The 18281-nt window shown below is 41.0% G+C and overlaps 1 protein-coding gene across 2 annotated transcripts in view; it reads right to left on the bottom strand.

Moving 5' to 3' along the window:
* The window catches only part of SMYD3 (SET and MYND domain containing 3), a 385772-nt gene that overhangs the window by 5488 nt on the left and 362003 nt on the right, over window positions 1-18281 (bottom strand). For both annotated transcript variants that reach the window (XM_059841476.1, XM_059841477.1), the window contains one exon: window positions 3090-3198. In XM_059841476.1, coding sequence (XP_059697459.1) covers window positions 3090-3198 — 109 coding nt within the window. The remainder of the gene's footprint in view (window positions 1-3089; window positions 3199-18281) is intronic.

Here is an 18281-nt window from a genome sequence, read left to right on the forward strand (position 1 = left end):
AGGATTTTGCCACCGTTCCTGTGCTTTTTTGCCTCCAAAACAGGGAATTCTATAAGAAGGGAAGCCGTACAGTACCTGTTGTAGATGTTCATGAGACAAGACAGCTGTAACCATCAGCTCATGGGGGACAAAAGTACTCCCATGACCATGCCATGTCCGGCACCTCAAATTGTTTTTCAGATTGGGCTCTAGTTCCTGTGTTTTACTGATAAAAGCTTTCCAGATCTATAACTCAATCTGTCCTCTATTAGATCTTTCATATGTATGTATATGCATCTAAAAAGAATATGTTGGTTGTAAAATACTACCTTCAGTTTTCATTCCAGAGGAGTATAGCCTCTCTGTAAAACTTCTATTTCAAAATCTAGCAAATAAGATTCTGCAGGGCCCAGTATAAATTTAGGGGGTGGTTTCTTTCTAATGGGCAACTTAAAGCCCTCCACATTATTTAAGCCTTCTTCAGGGTTGCAGGGCAGAGAGCGAAACCCATAGGGCTCTAAGAGCAAGGTGGTTAGGACAGTGATTCATTTTTTTCTGGCACAGAGAGCAGCAGTGAGGGCTGGGCTGAAGAGCCAAGCCCTGATTTTAACAGACCATGTATCTGCTGCAGAGGCTGTCAATCCCCAGCAGCACTGAGGCTGCGCCTGATTAAACAGGATTTATATGTGTGGTGAATTCCACCCAATTCCTCTGCACCTTCCACATCCTTCTTCCTAATGCCACAGAGAAATTAGTCTGACGAGGGCTCCAACAGGGTGCTGCTATTCAGTGTCAGAGTGCATTAAGAAGAGTAATGAAGCAGAGAAGGTAATCGAGTTTCTGCTCTGAGCATGTGGCATGCTCTGCTGACACATCTAATCACAAAGGGGCAAATTGTGTTCTCATGTAACTCCAGGACATTATCTGACTAATATTAGGAATCACATCCTTTAATCACAACAAACTGGGAATTATATCTTCCTCTAATTTGTTCCAGTGTAGAAAGCAAGGAAGTGAATCAGTTGCAGAACTCATCCGAAGAAGTTACGTGGAGAAACAGGATGACAAGAAGTTCTTCCTCCTCTCAGCTGTGCTCCCAGGGAGTGGGAGTTCAGTCTCTCCTCCCACACTTGGGTGAAAAAGGGGAGGCTGAAGAGGGAATAGGCAAAGCCATGACAGGATTCTACACCTCAGTTGCAAAGCACTTTCTGTGTCCTTGTGGAGCACCAATGGCTTGGAGCCTCCATTAGAGGCTCACTGAAGTATGACACAGAAGGGAAGCAGCACCTGAATGTCCCTTGGCAGAGAAAGAGGAGGTCACAGCCTAGAAAAGGTTTCTGTGTTAGGCATTGCTCAGTTTCCAAGGGATCATAGCGTAGCAATCTGGCTTGCAGCTTCTTCACCAAAAGCAGAAATCCCCACTGCAATGCCCACCTTCACTGACTGGCAGCATTCATTTGTCTCTAGGGGAATGTGCTCCAGATTAATCCAGTATCACATTAGAAATGCAATTAGAGCAATGCCTGTTGATATAATTGTAGCAGTGTCAATGAAAAGAGAAGCTCCTCTGACTGGAGTCTCATTCCACTGCTAAAAGGGAAAGTCTGAATCTCTGGAAATTATAAATATTTTGGGGGAAAGAGCAGAGGGATTACCTGACATATGACAGATATATGATATACTTCTGAATAACACATAAAAATAGAATTGATTACTCTTCTGCCTGCTTTATAATGATCAGAATTGGCTATAATTCAAGTAAAATATATCAAGTGAAGATTTAAGTTATACCAAGACTTAGCAAGAAAGGCATCATATTAAATACTAATTTATTACTTCAACATACGAAAAATTATTCAGCTTGCATCATTAAGCAGATGTTAAAACCAAAGAGGTATGGGGGTTGAAGAAAAGGTAAGTACAAAATACTAACACCTAGAGAGTGATGACTGATGTTATCTTTAGAGGGGACCTGGGCAGGAGGGGAGCAGCACCCCTCCCTCACCTCCAGTGGAGAGAGCCATCCCCTTCTATCCCAAGCAGTTGCCACAAAGCACTTCATGTAGCGTGGACATGAATTGAAGGGAATGCAGAGCCAAACTCTTCACTTCTTTCCAGCACTGGTGCCAGAACTGGGCCTGCTCCTGCCCAGCAGACACAGGCAAGCCGCTGGGCCGGGTGGCTTTTGGCAGCACCCAGCAAAGGCAATGAGGAGCTGTGTCAGGAACTGGAGGGGAGCCAAGAGCCAGGATGGGGAGCCACATGAAGCGTGTAAGTGTCTTCAGGGCAAGCTGATCACAGGACAATCAATAACATAAGAGAATAAGACCTTTTTGAAGGAAACTAGAGGCAGCACATCTTCCAGGGGGAACAAAGTACCCCAGCAGTGATTGAGGGCTTGAGATGGGAGGCAAGATTCTACATCCTGAGGACAGTTGCACGTGGAAAGGGATTATTTAATATACTTAAGATGATACTAACAGCAATATAACAGCAGGACAAATCAGAGCCTGAGGTACAAGGGAATGAATATAAAAGTCAGCTCAGGTACAAGAGGGATGGCTTAAAGCTGAAATGTAACTAACGAAGCACAGCTGCAAAACCAGGTCAAAGATGATGAACGATAAGAAATACGAAGGATCAAGGGACATGCCTGTTGATTTCAGTGTGGCTCACAAGAAAATACACACATTAAAGACAACGTTTTCCAGCCAGAAATCGCAGAACCTGATAGGGAATAAGGAGGGTAGAAACTGCAGCTCTCCTCCTGTTCCTGTACTTTCAGTGCTCTCAGAATCACTTTGCTATGGGAATAAGGAACATATGAAGCACTGAGATAATTTATCTCTTCAGAACTAATAGTAATTTTTCATCCAGGCACCTCTGAGCTATCAAACTGTAATTAGCTGTGACTGATGCTGGAGAATGTCAGTGCCTGAAATGCTGTGCTGAGCAACAGTGACCCATCACCACACCCCGCTGCAGCCTGGGGAAACACCACTGGTGGAAGAAGTGGTGAGGAGCATCCAAAGGCATGAGGGGGGAATCACACAGCAGTTTTGGGGGAAGCAAGGGAGGGGGATAGAGAAAAAATATTTCACCATACTGACCTGCTTCAAGGTTTCCAGTGCCTGAGGAACCATGCCTTGACTGTACTGCAGTTTGCCTACTCGCATCAGCTGGACAGCCCTCAGTGGATGGAAACCAGGATAATACAGTCTGTAGAGGAAAAAGGAGGAAAATGTGTCACTGTCAGCTCTCACCTTCACAGTCACTGCCTCTGCAGAGAGCTATTAGGGTGGGACTGCAAAGTCATTGTGAATGTTAATAAGGTACTCAGAGAAAATTAGCTGCAATACTGAGAAGCATGAAATACTGAGGGGAATTAGCAAATTATTACTCTCCATCCCAGAGGAATGCCTTTAACATTATCCTGTTAGAAAGTGACAGGAGTGGGATTATTTAATTTGCTACTGTTGGATAATACAATAGCATTTACTGTAGTTAGTGTTGCAAACAGAGGTCCTTGACAATCTCAGGTCTCCGGAGAGGCATAATTTTAAGAGGAAGCTTCTTCAGGGAACCCAGTCCTAGATTGTCCAAGATGAAGGAGCTTGACTGGAGTGAAAGCAGGTATGTAACATCATGACCCCTGCTTCTGAGGATTTGTAGGCTGCTCCCTGTTGCATAAAAAGAACTGGTTGTGCACATTCAAGGAAACATCTCAGACTTGGCTTGTTCATCTACACAAGGTATCTGCTAGTATGAGGATACATTCCTGTTCTTAATTAATTTCAAAGAAACAGAGGTTCTGTTAAAACAGAATTATGCTCTCTTATTTCTAGGAAGTACAGGGAGAGTGGTATCATCAATAATTGCTCTCAAGGTGGTCTTGAAATGTTCATGGTGGCTGCTCCACATTTTTAAATTCCACTGACCCTCAGCTCATCATTTGTGGATTGTACCCCAGCCCCATGTTCTGGATGTGCAGATCATTATATTTTGAAAAAGCAACTTGGGGGCTGCAGAAAGCCATGGATACAACTTGCCTGGCACTGGCCACCAGGAAACATGAGGTGAAGGGACACACTTGGAAGTTAAGTTACTTACAAAAGACCTTACATATTTTTTGATGGACTATACCAGAATCATAGAATAGTTAGGGTTGGAAGAGACCTCTGGAGATCATCCAGTGCAACCCTCCCATCAGGGCAGGGTCACCTAGAGCAGGTAACAAAGGAACTCAATCAGGTAGGTTTTGAATGACTCCAGATGGAGAATCCATGACTTCCCTGGGTGGCCTGTTCCAGTGCTCTGCCAGCTTCAATGGAAGGAAGTTCTTCCTCATGTTTTAGTTTATGGCCATTGCTCCTCATCCTGTCACTGGGCACCACTGAAAAGAGTCTGGCACCATCCTCTTGGCACCCTCCTTTGAGAGGTTTAAATGCATTAATGAGATCCCCTCTGGATCTTCTCCAGACTGAACAGGCCCAGATCCTGCAGTGTCTCCTCATGGGAGATGCTCCAGACCCCACATTGTGTTTGTGGCCTCTGTTGGACCCTTTCCAGTAGCTCCTTCTCTTTCTTGTGCTGAGGAGCCCAGGACTGGACACAGTATTCCAGAGGTGGCCTCACCAGGGCTGAATCATCTCTCTCAGCCTGCTGGCCACACTCTTCCCTGTGCTCCCCAGGACACCATTGGCCCTCCTGGCCATAAGGGCGCTGCTAGCTCATGGACAACTTGTCATCCACCAGGAGCCCCAGGTCCTTCTCCACAGAGCTCTCTCCAGTAGGTCAGTCCCCAGTCTCTGCTGGCACTTGGGGTTATTCCTCCCCACGTGCAGGACCCTGCACTTGCCCTTGTGCCCTGTTATGCTGCCCTCTGCCCAATTCTCCAGCCCATCAAGGTCCCACTGAATGGCAGCAGAGCCTTCAGGTGATCCATGACACTCCCCCAGTTCAATGTCATCAGCAAACTGGCTGGGGGCCTCCTATGCCACTGATAAACAAGTTGGATAAGAATGGGCCCAGTACTGATCCCTGGGGAATGCCAGTGACTACAGACTATGCAAATGAAAGAATAAAAGCCTTAAGCACAGCTCACCAGAGACAAACATCCTACTTGATCAAAGAGCATTTTTTTTCCTCAAGTACACCAGCAGTTATGCTTGAGCAGTGTCTAAAAATACAAAATGAGTCACAACTTCAGGAAGAATTGCCAATAAGCTTTCCAAAATCTACTTTTTGAAGGAAATATTTTTTTGGGTTTATGCCAAAACTATGATCATCAGAGTTCAGGGTAACTATTAATGAATGATACCACTGCAGTCAGGAAGACACTTAAATTTGCATGAATATGATTAAATGCATGCTAAGACATTAAATGATGTAAATTTGTACAATGTACAGAAATCTTCTGATAAGTCTGCATGTAAATTAATAAGTTATCTTTCTCTGTTAGATTTCCCTAATAAAGATGCAAACGCAATTAAATACAAGTAATTGTTTAAATGGCAGCATATCTTGCTGTCCTTATAAATCTCTAATTAGGATGTGTAAACATAATGAAAAATGTTTTCATACCCAAATTCCCCTATTCCACTGATCCCACGCAGTTTCAGTGAAGACATACAGAAATACATGGAAAGCATGCCTGGCAGGATCTCAGCAGCAACAGCTTTTGATCTGCCAAAGCCTCTCATGAAACAGCAGAAGCCAATTCCTCAATGAGAATAATCCATCCTGAATTGCCACAAGCACCTCCTGCTCAGCCCCCTTGTGGGTTGCAGTTCAGAAAGGCTGAAAAGCCAGCAGACAAGAGAGAAGAAAAATGATAGCACTTATCTCAGTCCACTGACCACTCAGGAACTTCAAGGGTCTGGTTAAACTAACACTAGGAAATTATCACTAGGTTTATTTTTAGAATTTGTTTCTGGTTATTATATCAACATGGTGCTATCTGATACCAGTGAAGTAGGGAGAAAATGCAGAGATTTTGGTGTGAATTAATGAAGAATAATAGAAATTCCAGCACTAACGTGGACACAAATGGAAATAATGAGCACATGCACACCTTCATAAAAATTGAAAAGAAAGTGTCTGTATGATTGCATCCTTCTGCTCTCCTCTGTGACTGCTGCAAAGGAAGGAATGAAAATGTCATTTCTACTCCTCTTTGCCACCAGAAGGCCAGGATGTCTGGGGAGGGATCATGGCCACAGGAGAAGGTGCCAGGGAGACAAAGATTTTTGCATGAGATGATAACCCATCTCTGTAGGCCCCATTAGACTGTTTCTGCCGCGTCCTGACAGCTCTGATTCTTTTGCCACTGCTCTTTCACAGCTGCTTCACATCTCTGTCATTCCACACCTTCATCTTTCATCCTATCAACCATATTTTTAATCTTCCTTTCCTCAGCCTTCTGAATAACCAGCCCCATTCTGATACCACCACAAAGAGGAAACGTGGGTCCTGCCTCACCTGCAGCCAAATGAGGGGTGGCAGCTCAAGCAGGAAACTCCAGGCTGTGCTTTAGTTCATCAGCGTGGTGCCTGCTAAACTTCACACAACACAACGTGGGCCCATCAGAATTCAGAATACGCCCCTCCATGCAAACGTGTTTCTGTCTGTGGATCATGAATTCACCTGCAGTCACTAAGGGTCTAGGATTGTGGTAGGTGCAATGCCAGGGAAAACAGGCAGCAATTTAGCAATGTCAGGTACTCAGCCCAAACTACCAGCCATAAACTAAAGCAAGTGAAAACTTAAGATGAGGACAAAGGAGGAGTACAATGTGTGAAATGAGGAGCCCTATGCTCATAAATATTTATAAAGCTGTTTTACTGAGCTGATTTATGCTCTCATCTTATGCATGAACATAGTTCCATTTTGCAAGTCTTAAAACTGGCATTTGAAACAACTGTTTATTTTCATATTCTGGAATAAATCTATTGAACTACTGGAACACTGTTTATGGAAGGACATCCATTGAGTGAGTTTACTAGAGAAATCCGGGCAGCTTGCAGCTCTTCTGGGAGATGTGCAAGTGGGGAAGATGCTGTTGGCTTCTTCAAGACATTCCCAGGATTCAGTATTATGAAACACTGGTGTGATAGAAAGAACTAAGCAGTGTCAGGCACTTGTGGGCCAATTTATTATCCCCATGCGTTGCTCTGAACAAAAGCAAGTGGATACATTTAACAATAAGGAAGATATTTACCAGCCAAGGAACTGACACCTAAGGACTGTCGACAAGAGACCAAGATAACTATAGAGAAATACATGCTGTAAAACATGTTACAGCTTGGGAAGAGTAGGATTTCAATCTGAAAAGGATTTTATGAGATTTATGAGGGCCTGAGGGACAAGAAGGGAAACAGTAACATCCTGAAAGCTGAAGTGAGCACAGTTCTGTGGAGTGATGCTTTCTTGCCCTTGGCACTGGTCAATGCCCAGTAGATCACTTGCAAAGAGAGATTAAACAAAATACATCTAACAAGTAAAGCTGCACTGTAAACAAGACAGCTGGAGGAGGCTGAGGAAGAGCTGTACATTTTGTATCACATCCTCTGCTTTTATGAGGCAGCACAGCTTTGTTCCCATCTATGCCCAACAGCATCCATGCTGGCCTGTTCCTCCAGCCTGCCCTCCTGCCTGTCAGCTGGTCCCCCCAGGATGGTATCATCTGCAAAGCCCACAGAAGTGCCTTCTGTTGCCTCCTCCAGGTCATTGAAAATGGTGTTAGACAGGACAAGTCCCAGGACAGACCCCGTGGTACCCCCGCTGTTACTGGCGCCAAACGGGACAGACAGCCCAACAACCCTGGCACCCAGCGCACCCCCAGGTGGGATTGTACCTGTCTAGCTCTCTGCTCACCTGGGCCACAACACTCTGACCTACATGCTGGCTCCCTGACCGTCTCAGCCTAGCAAAGACAGCAGTGAGCACGCTGTGAGCTCTCAGTGCCTGTTCTGCAGGTAGCCATCCTTCCGATGGAATTGCAGGGGTCGCACGCTCTCAGGTAATCCCTGGCTCAGCCCTTATCCTGGGGTGTGCCTGGGAGGCTTCATAAAGAAGGCAGCACCTAGCTAACTATTCAGAACCACAAATGAAAGCTATTTTCCAGTATTCAGGTAGCTTGCACCAGTGCTTCATTGTTCCAAGCAGCAGCAGTTCCTGCATTTCATTCCCAAAATACAAGGATACCAATTTTCACTCAGCAAAGTAATAGACTATATGATGCAAAACAGTAGCTGTTTCTAAGGAAATCCACTGCTCCTCTTGGGTAATTCAGCCTCAAGGTTTGCCTTGATTAATCTCCAGAGAAGTCACTATTCATATACTTTATAAAGAAAAGTATTTTTTTTTCTTCATTCTATGTATTAGCTCTGAATCTCTTGTGTTTCATGTAAGGAACAGTGTAAAAACCACAACCCTTGACAAAATTTAGCCAATTCCTTCTATTTCTTAATAATGCAGTTCCATTAATTCCACTCAACTGATCCCCAATTACAAGGTAAGCAGTCAGAGCTTTTGTGCTCCCTTGTGAATTAAAGCCTAGTATTAAAAAAAAGAGACTATGCAAAATCACTGCCTTTTCTGATGACTCATATTCTAAAATAGATGTCTACCATTCCTTGCAGATCAGTCTGTGGGGCTAACATTTATACTGCTGTCTTCAGCCTAGTGTAATTAGAAGCAGGAGGTTTTATAAAACCTGAAATAAAGGTTTGAAATGGAAATGTTACAAGTCTCTTTACTAAGATGACATGTAAAAGGTGAGGCTATACATATAACTGTAAACTCGTTTTCAGTACCTTTCAGTGCAAGCAAATATGACAGCATAAAAGACATAAAGCAGCTTCTGGAGCCTCAACAACCCAGAAGGAATAAAGAGGCTACAGGGCTTCAGCAATGGTGGTAAGAAAAATATAAAGAGGAGAGTATCAGCCTCACAACAGAAATGTACACCACAAATACAGCGCCCAGTAAGTTCAACCTTCTCTTCTTTCTCTGGCTTGTTCTTGATTTCTGAACTCCTCATTATTTGAGTACATTCATTAAAGCTGTTCACTGAACTGAAGCCTAGGAATTGGTTTTATGTTGTCCAGTTACTTGTTTTTTTCCTTAGTCAGTGATGTGAAACAAGTCAACTAATTCACATATTATTTCTGTTCTTTGGCTGGGATGCTGATTGGGTTCTACACACTAGAACTATAATAAATATTTTTAGGAAAAATGTAGGGACAAATGCTTATTTCTACTAAAAAGTACAAAATAATCAAAGAAATCACATGCATCAGGAACACAAGACAGGTAAACTAACTATACTCATTTAGGAGTTTACATATCTTCAAGTCAAAGGTGCTGCTCAGTCTGATCTGCACGGAATTTCACTTAGCAACTCCTGCTCCAGACCCAGAAATTTGAGGCTAAAGTAGTGCTTAAGAAGAAATGTTCTATTTATAGAAAGTAATCTTAAGCAGCTTTATACATAATTTGGTCAATTTTTTATTTTTGAATGAGCACAAGCCCTGTGCAAGAGTTTTGCCTGGAACAAAGAAGGTTGTGGGGTTATTTTTGGAGAAAGTGGGAATGTGTCATTGATACTGGACTAGGTGACTGTTTTGAATGCTGAGTATTGATAATAGTCTGGTTGGAACTTTGAAATTTTTAAGACCAATATATCTGTATTAACTGGTGTAAAATATTTAGGGGTCCCTGTGAAAGCCTTCAAAAATATTGGCCTGGCTTTCATGTTAATCTTAAATTTTTAATTAGAATAATAATAATGTTAACATGTTATTCTTTCTGTTTTTTCTTTCTCTTTCCCACTCTCCTTTTTTTCTTAACAACTTCCTGTCTATCTATCATGGATGAGCAGGTAAGTTTAAATCAGTTCAGTACTTCACAACTCCCTTTATACCTTCTGCAGCCATGCTGTTTTTTGAGTAGAAGACTAAATCCTTTACCTGTGGCAGACCTGATATACTCCAGCTGCCCTGGAATGTTTATTGTCCATTTTATCTCCCCATCACAGTGTCTCATGGAGACGATCAAAGCATCAGTGAACAGTTTAATTCTGGCATCAGACTTTACTATTTTTTCCTGGATTTGACCTCTCTCACTTGGATTTTGGGATCAGCTCCCCAGCACTAGCAGGGAGGTTTTCCTGGAGGAAACCACTAGTGCACACCCTTAAAGCATTATAAAAATGCTTTGCCAGCAACGGGAAAACATTATGAGAAGAAATTTTATGCTGGGAGGTCTCTTACAAACTAAAGCAGGAGAAATTGCTTTCTGTGATTACTATGCAAAACTACTAATTATCCCTAAGAGACTTCTTCTGGTCTAACCAAATAACACCAGAAAATGGTCATAATTTTCTGAGCCAGCTGGGGTCATATGAGTACAGCTGTGCAGACCTAACACCTCTGTTCAGAGCTCATTTTGAAGACTCCATACTCTTATAAATATATCCTGGCTGTATATTTTTGCAGCCCAATTTAAATGTGCTCTCCCTCTCTTTGGATTGTTTTGTATTGGCAAAACTCATGGTTATCCCCCAAGTATTGAGATCTTCACCAATGCCCACAACTCATGTATGAGCCTCATCCTACTTAGCAGCAAAGTGCATGGCATGACAGTCCTTGTTCTGCACAGATAAGATATGGAGGCCCAGGCAAATGAAACAGTTTTTTCAATGTTACAAGGTAAAATCTCTGGGAAAGTTAAACCTTGATTTCATTGCAGCTCTAGGATGGCTTTTGGTTCATGCAGAGTCTGGGTCTTGTGTTTGTGCTGCCTCGCCTACCTGTCTGGCTCTAACAATCCAAATGAGAGTAAACATAATTTTAAAGGCTTAACAGGCTTGCTGTATTTTGTAAACAAAATGTAGAGACAGTACCCATAGTTAAGAAACTTTTGTGCCAGACTGACAACTTATTTTTCTGTTTCTTTTATCTATTCTGCTGTCACTCAAGAAATGTCCTGTTATTTCTGTGGAACAACTGCCTCTGGAAACTATTCAGGATTTCGATCTGTGAAAAAATGCTTCAAAATATTTTTCATCACATCTGTATCTCATATTGTTCCATTACTATTTGTTTCAGTAATTTAATTGATGTGATCAAATAAGCAATCATACTTCTTAATTGACTGAATTCTCAAGAAATGTTAGCTATCCATCTCAGAAATTATTTCTCTCTGGCTGCTGATCATTCTGCCATATTCCTTATGATGATAATTTATGTCACATTAAAATGAATATTGTTCCAGATGTTGTCTCTGCCAAGATTTGAATGATAACTCCAATAAAATGTAAAAATGGGATAAACTGCAATTTTAATCTTGGCTCTTGATCTAACTCATCCACTTAAAAAGCTAACTCTCAGTTTGAACTGTTCGCTTCAATGTTCTTTCCTCCTCTGATATTATGAGATGTTAAGGAAGGAAAGGGTGCCCAATCTGGAATGGAAATAGGAAAAGATTTTTTATGTATTGTCTCTTTGTCCTGGCTGAGCTTCAAAACATCTTGTAGCTGTTAGGGTTATTTTTTTTTTTTTTGGTCCTAAATTCACCACCTCTACAGATAAAGATGGCAGTGTGGACTGTCACTGCAGATAGGAACACACTGTCTCCACCCTTGCATAACCAGGAGAGTAAGAGATTAAGATCAACAGATCCTTTAGTTCAAAGGATTTATAAAATGATTTTAAAAGCCATACAGATTACATTGGGAGAATGCCAGAAAGCACAAGAAGGGTAAGAAATGCAGCAAAAGAACAAAAGGAAAGCTAATTGAAGAGAACATGTGTGGGAAGAGAAACAAGAAACTGAAGGGAAATGTACACTAGAGACACTGTAATTTGTGAAAAAGATCTTGGCATCATCTTCTCCTCCAGCAATGAACCTCTGACCAGCTGTTGATGGTATGAAAAATGGATCATTTTCCCTATCTCATGCAGCTGAGAATACAAGATTGCAGGTACAAGAAATGCAAGTTTAGGCTTTGGTCTTAATCAGAGACCTACAGGTTTGCATGGTCTCTCTTCTTCATCCACAGAGAGTGACAGGAAAATGTAAAGCACTGATGGATCTCTATGCAAGTCACGTACTACCTTCCTCTGATTGATTCCCTCTGCTATGACACCAGTCCCCCAGTATCTGAGCCACCACATCTAAATACTACTGGTATCAGCAAAACTTGGAGAAGTCAGATGAGTGTGTGTGAGTGTTCACAAGCTGCAGAAGGAAGGATGGAACCAGTTGCACTGACATCTTCAGTGCAAAATGTCTTCTCTGTACTCACCAGTATCTCAGATCACCCCAGTAGTCTGCTGCAATACAAAAGTGATAACATGTTCATTTTTGACCACACCTGCCTTACAGGCTCACCTCTCTTTTCCTTTTTTTTTTTTTTTTTCTCTTTTCTCTCACCATGTCGTCACCTTTCAAAACTTGTCAGGCCCGTGCTTTACCAGCTGCCATTTCAGTTTGTCTGTAGTGTTGGATACCACTCTTGTTGTAAAAATAATAGCAACAACAGCAACTGAATTAGCATTTGCAAAACTTAGTGACATTCTCATGCATAACTTGTTACCAGCGTGTCTGAACAAGAACTCTATTACCTGATGTCAGATATCTCATTTAGACAACTAGCCCTACTCCTCCTCATGTCTCAGCTTTTCCATCTGTAAAATGACAACACAAACCTCTTTATTCAGTAGACTAATATGAAGGCTACATACTATCATGTTTGTGAAGAGCTTTGAGAGTTCTATAGGAAGATTCTGTAGGAGTTCAAAATATTAGCAATAGCTCTGAAAAAGAATGACAAACCCTTGGTAGGCTACAGAGTTAAAATGTGACAGCCAAGCAATACCATCTGTCCGAGCTGGAGAACACGCAACTTGCATACAGTTGCTCAGCTGGCTACAAAATTTCTTGCATGACCCAAAAGGCATGTAAATTGCTCCAGAGCTTCCTAGGAAATAAAACAATCTGGAAGAAATGGGAGGGGGAAAATAGCATTCTTTACAGAAAAAAAAAAGGAGACCAGCTATGAACTTTATGAATAGAAATCATGAGCAATAATCTCTCCCAGGCTCCAAAGCGCTGCCTGAAATGCTAGCTGAATATAAAGGAGAGATTTTTTTCAGGTAACACACCACAGTGCCTCTTCACAGCATGGAAAACAGTGTGCAACACTTCAAGTGACCAAGGCATGCTTGAACTCTGTTTGTAATTGAAAGTAGCATGTTCACTGAGCAAGCATTTTTCAGGGGAAGGCAGGGTTGTGGTACACCTTGATTAATGGGTATGTTTGTACCTTGGCAGTACAGGCACAAGGTAAAAATTTTTAAAGGGAAGATCTCAAGCACCAATTTTGTAATTATATGTTATTGTTCCAAAAGATTGTAAGGATTTTCCAAATTGTACCTAGCTATAGTTATGTGCCCCAGTCACTCAGGGCTTGTTTAGACAAATATGAGAGTATGAAAGATACTCTCCAATAGGCACTTTCCATCAAATTTCCTCGGTATGAGGTTTTGGATTGAATTTCTAGATTAGGTCATTAGAGGTCCACATCTTGACATGATGAGGGTATATTTCTATAGGCAGGATAAGGGATGAACAATTCATTTAAGCTGAAGTGCAATGCATTCAGGGGCCTACTGAATACATCTCTTGTATAAAAACAGAAACAAAGTCTTTGCAGACTGAAAATAAAGGGTGCAATACACAGGAGCCCTGCTCCTAAAGAATTAGCTGTTTTTTCTTCTACTTAGTGCCAACTAGATAAAATACATAATGGATCTGTTGCAAGGATATTTTCTCCAATCATGAGAACTCTAGCTCTTTGTAAGGAGAGCCATGGAAGGGTGGCCACCTCTCTGAGTCAGACCACAGGTGCAGTGGCTGAACATGTCACTGAAGCTTATGGCCTTGAGCCCACCAGAAGGACAAAACCAAAACAAAACAAACCCCAAGCAAACAAACAAACAACACAAAAAACCACAACCAACCAAAAAACCAAAAAACCCGCTCTGGAAGCTGCAGAGGAAATCCTTTGGAGTTACTTGACGGAGACTTGATTGTGGTGGAGCACACTTTGGGCAAGAATCCTCTGAAACAATCTGGCAAATGTTTACCCTGCATCCCACTCACTGAGGGCAATACAGGCACAAAAGAGGAGCTACAACTGCACTATCATGCCTAAAGCATATGAGTAAATGGCTTGTAACAGTCTAAGGTTATGAAACAGTGAGCAACCACATTCTCTCTCAGCTGATTGAATGGAAGCAATTACCACACTGATTTATGGATGAGTGGGGATGGAGGAGGGGAAATGAGCAAAAAAAACATATGTGGACTCTGTCAAGTACTATTTTTTTTTAATCAAATGTCAATTGGTTCCTGCTGAGCTAAAGAAAGACTCTGTAACACTTGGCTCACAGTTCCCAGTAGTGGACCCCTGTGCAATGAGACCAGGTTCACAGTTCTAGCTCAAACACTAGCCAGCACATGGGGGAGAGCTCCAGCAAGCTACTGTGCAAGTGCAGCAGAGCTGTCAGGGTAATCAATCTGTGGGTGTTGGACCACTATTTCATCCCATGTCCTAGGTTATACCCCTTTGTTGGCTAAAGCTCTCTGGCATAATATTTACTTTTGGTTTCCCATTACATATACCAGCTGTGTTTGAGGCAGAACTCCAGTCTGTCTCACAACTCATTATTTCAAACAGTAAGAAGAAATTCCCTTTTCTCCTCCTTCCCAGATATTTTTCTTCTCTGTTTTCCTCTTCTAGTTTTTGCATCTTTCTTTCATAGTTTCTCTATCCTTACCCTTATATTTTCTTCTTTCAGTATTCTCTGTCCTAACAAGCTGCCTTTTTTCCCCTCTAACCAACTCTTATTATATTTCTATTGACAATTTTAATATTCCTTCACTCCAGGGTCCTCTCTACCTACCTATAACCAAAGTGCTAAGCCCTGTGTAGGCTGACTGCTCATTTAGATGCACAATATCCATCTTTGAAGGAACTGCTAGACCACTAACATCTGTTTCAAAGTAAACTCCCTTTATGCACTGCAAATTACATGTTAAGACATGCAATGGTGTACTGTGCATAAAGCCTCAGGAAACCACCCATTGATCTATGATATGTCCATTAATCTCTACAGCCTAAAGGGCATCTTTCTAAATTTGTACAGGAGCCAGGCATGAGAAGAAATCTGTCAATACCCTTTTGTGAGGCACAGGAAAAACCACATACTGAGTCGTTGCTATTAAATGCGAATCTATAGAATGAGGCAGTCATCAAATTCTAAAATGGCATTTACTTGCCTCAAGCAAAAATAAAATGTCATGGCTCCTTCTAATTTTGCAAAGTACCACGATTTGATTGTCAATTTGTGATTTGTCTGAAATACAGCTCAGATATCTCCTGGCTTTCATGGCATCCTTTCTGAGGATTTTTGTATCCCTTCCAGTTTGTATTTCATGCTGGACCGAATGTATCTTAATAGAGTGCAGGAAAAGGCCTCTGCAAGGTGACAGCTTCTCTCCCAGAAAAATGGGGATCTTTCCTGGAATTACCCTGCAATGCACATCAAGTCACTTCAAGTTTTGTAATAACAAGGATTTCATGCTGCCCCTCTGATCTGTATTTTCTTTCTTTCTCTGCTCATGCTGGTACATCAAGTAATGTTCTCGGTCCACTTCCTCCCCTTTTTCATGAAAGACACATCTTTGAAAGGGCTCTACTAATTTCTTACTGGCTTTCAGCAGACTTTTTTGGGAAAAAAAATTATATACCTTATCAGAGTCCTTGATATTTAGTTATTTACATTATCCCTTATGAGGGACAGCTGATGAGAGTTGTACCTTCATATAAAAAGTCCTTCCAAGTTTTTATAAGTTACTATAAGGTACAAATAATACTAATAATGTGTTTTGCAAAATATGTACCTTTTGCCAGTGCTGGTTCGAGGCACGATGCAGTAATTTCTATAAAACTGCAGAGTATTAACTTCTTTGTGACATTTGTTTAGGAATAGAGATGAGCCAAGAGGGAAATTTTGCTGTGCGTGGATGTACACTGACAGCATGAATACTACTGTGTAGCAAAACTATTTCCATCATGACATCAGGAGATTTAAAATGAATGCGTGCAGATATGCAGATTGCCTAAAAGATGAGCCCAGACAGATTAAATATACCCATGTCACAATTTTTTTTTTTATTCCTACATGATAGAATGCAGACCAAGTAATTTCATACAATATATCATGCAATATTATGCAACACACAAGACATAATAGCTCAAGCCAATTTCATGTGGAGAAATACTTACATGAGAAAACAGTCACTGAACGAGGCTATCTTCCCCTCAACAGAGAAGCCATAAATTGAGAAATTACTAGGTTAGAGTACAGGAATGCCTTGTTTTGTCTCCACGCCAGAGCACATACACTCACCTCTTCCATTCCTCTCTACCTTACAGACAGAGATTCAACAACTTAAATAGGTTAAAGACAATTTATACATACTTTGGAGAAAGAGTGCTTGGCCAAAGCTCAGGTTTATACTTGCCAGTGTACATGAGACTATCACAGTTGATTAGAAATTGTAACTGCAATATGAAACCATCCTCAAATTACAACTTCAAATTTTCAGCACTTACAATATGGGGGCAAGAAGAGTGATTTTCAGGAGAAGTCTGGATAGTAACTGCAATTCTTGGTAGACATAATTCTTCTGCATAATACCAGAGACAGCGTGTCTACCTATAGACTTTCAAGGTTAATTTGAATTCATTAACAGTGTGAATTTAAAATTAATCACTTAATAATCACTTCAGCCATGTTGTAGATTCTGTCACTGAAAACTAACACAGAGTTATTTCATATTTAGGTTGATTCATTTCCAAACCAAACTGGGCCAGACTGCAGTAAATTGAGAAAAACACATGTATTTGAAAAGATTAATTAAAGCACTCTAAAATCTATTTGGGTTATTTACCCTTGAAACACAAGCTTTGGTCAAACAAAAATGGTATGCCTCAAAACCAAGAGCCCTTCATTCTTGTGATCATTGGCTCAAAACATATGTAAAGATAAAATCCTAATGATGAATATCATGTGATTGTCCTCTCTTTAGAACAAAATTTGATGGTTTTTACGTGACTTGTTCCAAACAAACAGGAGGTAGCTAGGAAACTGGCTAATCTGGAAGGGAAAAAAAAATTCTATAAAATGCTAGACAAAATGGGGCAAGAGTCAAACTAGGCACAAGACTATATTTTGCATTATTAGGTTAATAAACTGGTTGTGCTACATTTTGATCCAAAATTGATGGTACGATAACTACAAATTATGAAGTATTATTTAGAAATGGCATATTGTGCTTAATGTACTAGCAACCACTAACCCACCAGCAAATACATAATCAGTTGCTATGGTAATTCTAATCTCCACCTATGCCTCAAGAATTGTTACGGGATGTGACGAATTCTGTCCTTTACAAAATGTGTACTTTCCCATAATCGTGTTTAGTGGATTTTCTGCAGAATCCCCGTGTGCATACTGCACAGATCACACAGTGCCTTATCAGATTCAAATAACTGATTTGAATTTTTATTGAGCTTTACTGACCTTTCCAATATACATTCAATTTGTGGTTACATCTAATATATACATATCGTGACCTCAAATATTCCACTATGCATGTTTTTAAACAAAAGGCAATATGAAAGCAGTTTACTAGGAAAATGAAATCTGATCAAAAAGAATAAAAGGAGAGTACAGTAGTTAATTATTTCAAAAAACTGGAAGCAATTCTCCCATGTGTATAAGGGCCAGTACAGGTCCTGTACATCAATTAGGCCCACTTAAAGCACATTTTAAAGGCTTAGAGAGGATTTATATGGTGCATAAGCCTGGGGCTGTCTGCATGTGAATTTCATCCCCTATGAATATACCTGTCAAGATAGCTGAAATCTGAACATTAAGGAGGTTGTTAGCAAATCAAAATCTAAATTTGCAGACATTGTTACCTCAATTGTATTTGTCTCTTCCCTTTCTCACAGCAAAACAAAGTGGTTACAAGCACAAAGCAAGTGCAAGAAACAGTGGCCACAGTACTAAATTCTCTCATTTAAGCTGCCCTTAAGAGGAAGATGGATGGTACTCTCTGAAGAAAAAGATTGTTTCTCTGTCTTGATCTTCAAAAGGAAGAGCTTTTAGCTGTAGTCCACAAAATTCATTTCTATGTCAGGAAATGCAGGGAACAACAAATAC

This window comes from Haemorhous mexicanus, chromosome 3 (assembly GCF_027477595.1).
Source record: "Haemorhous mexicanus isolate bHaeMex1 chromosome 3, bHaeMex1.pri, whole genome shotgun sequence".
NCBI lineage: Eukaryota > Metazoa > Chordata > Aves > Passeriformes > Fringillidae > Haemorhous > Haemorhous mexicanus.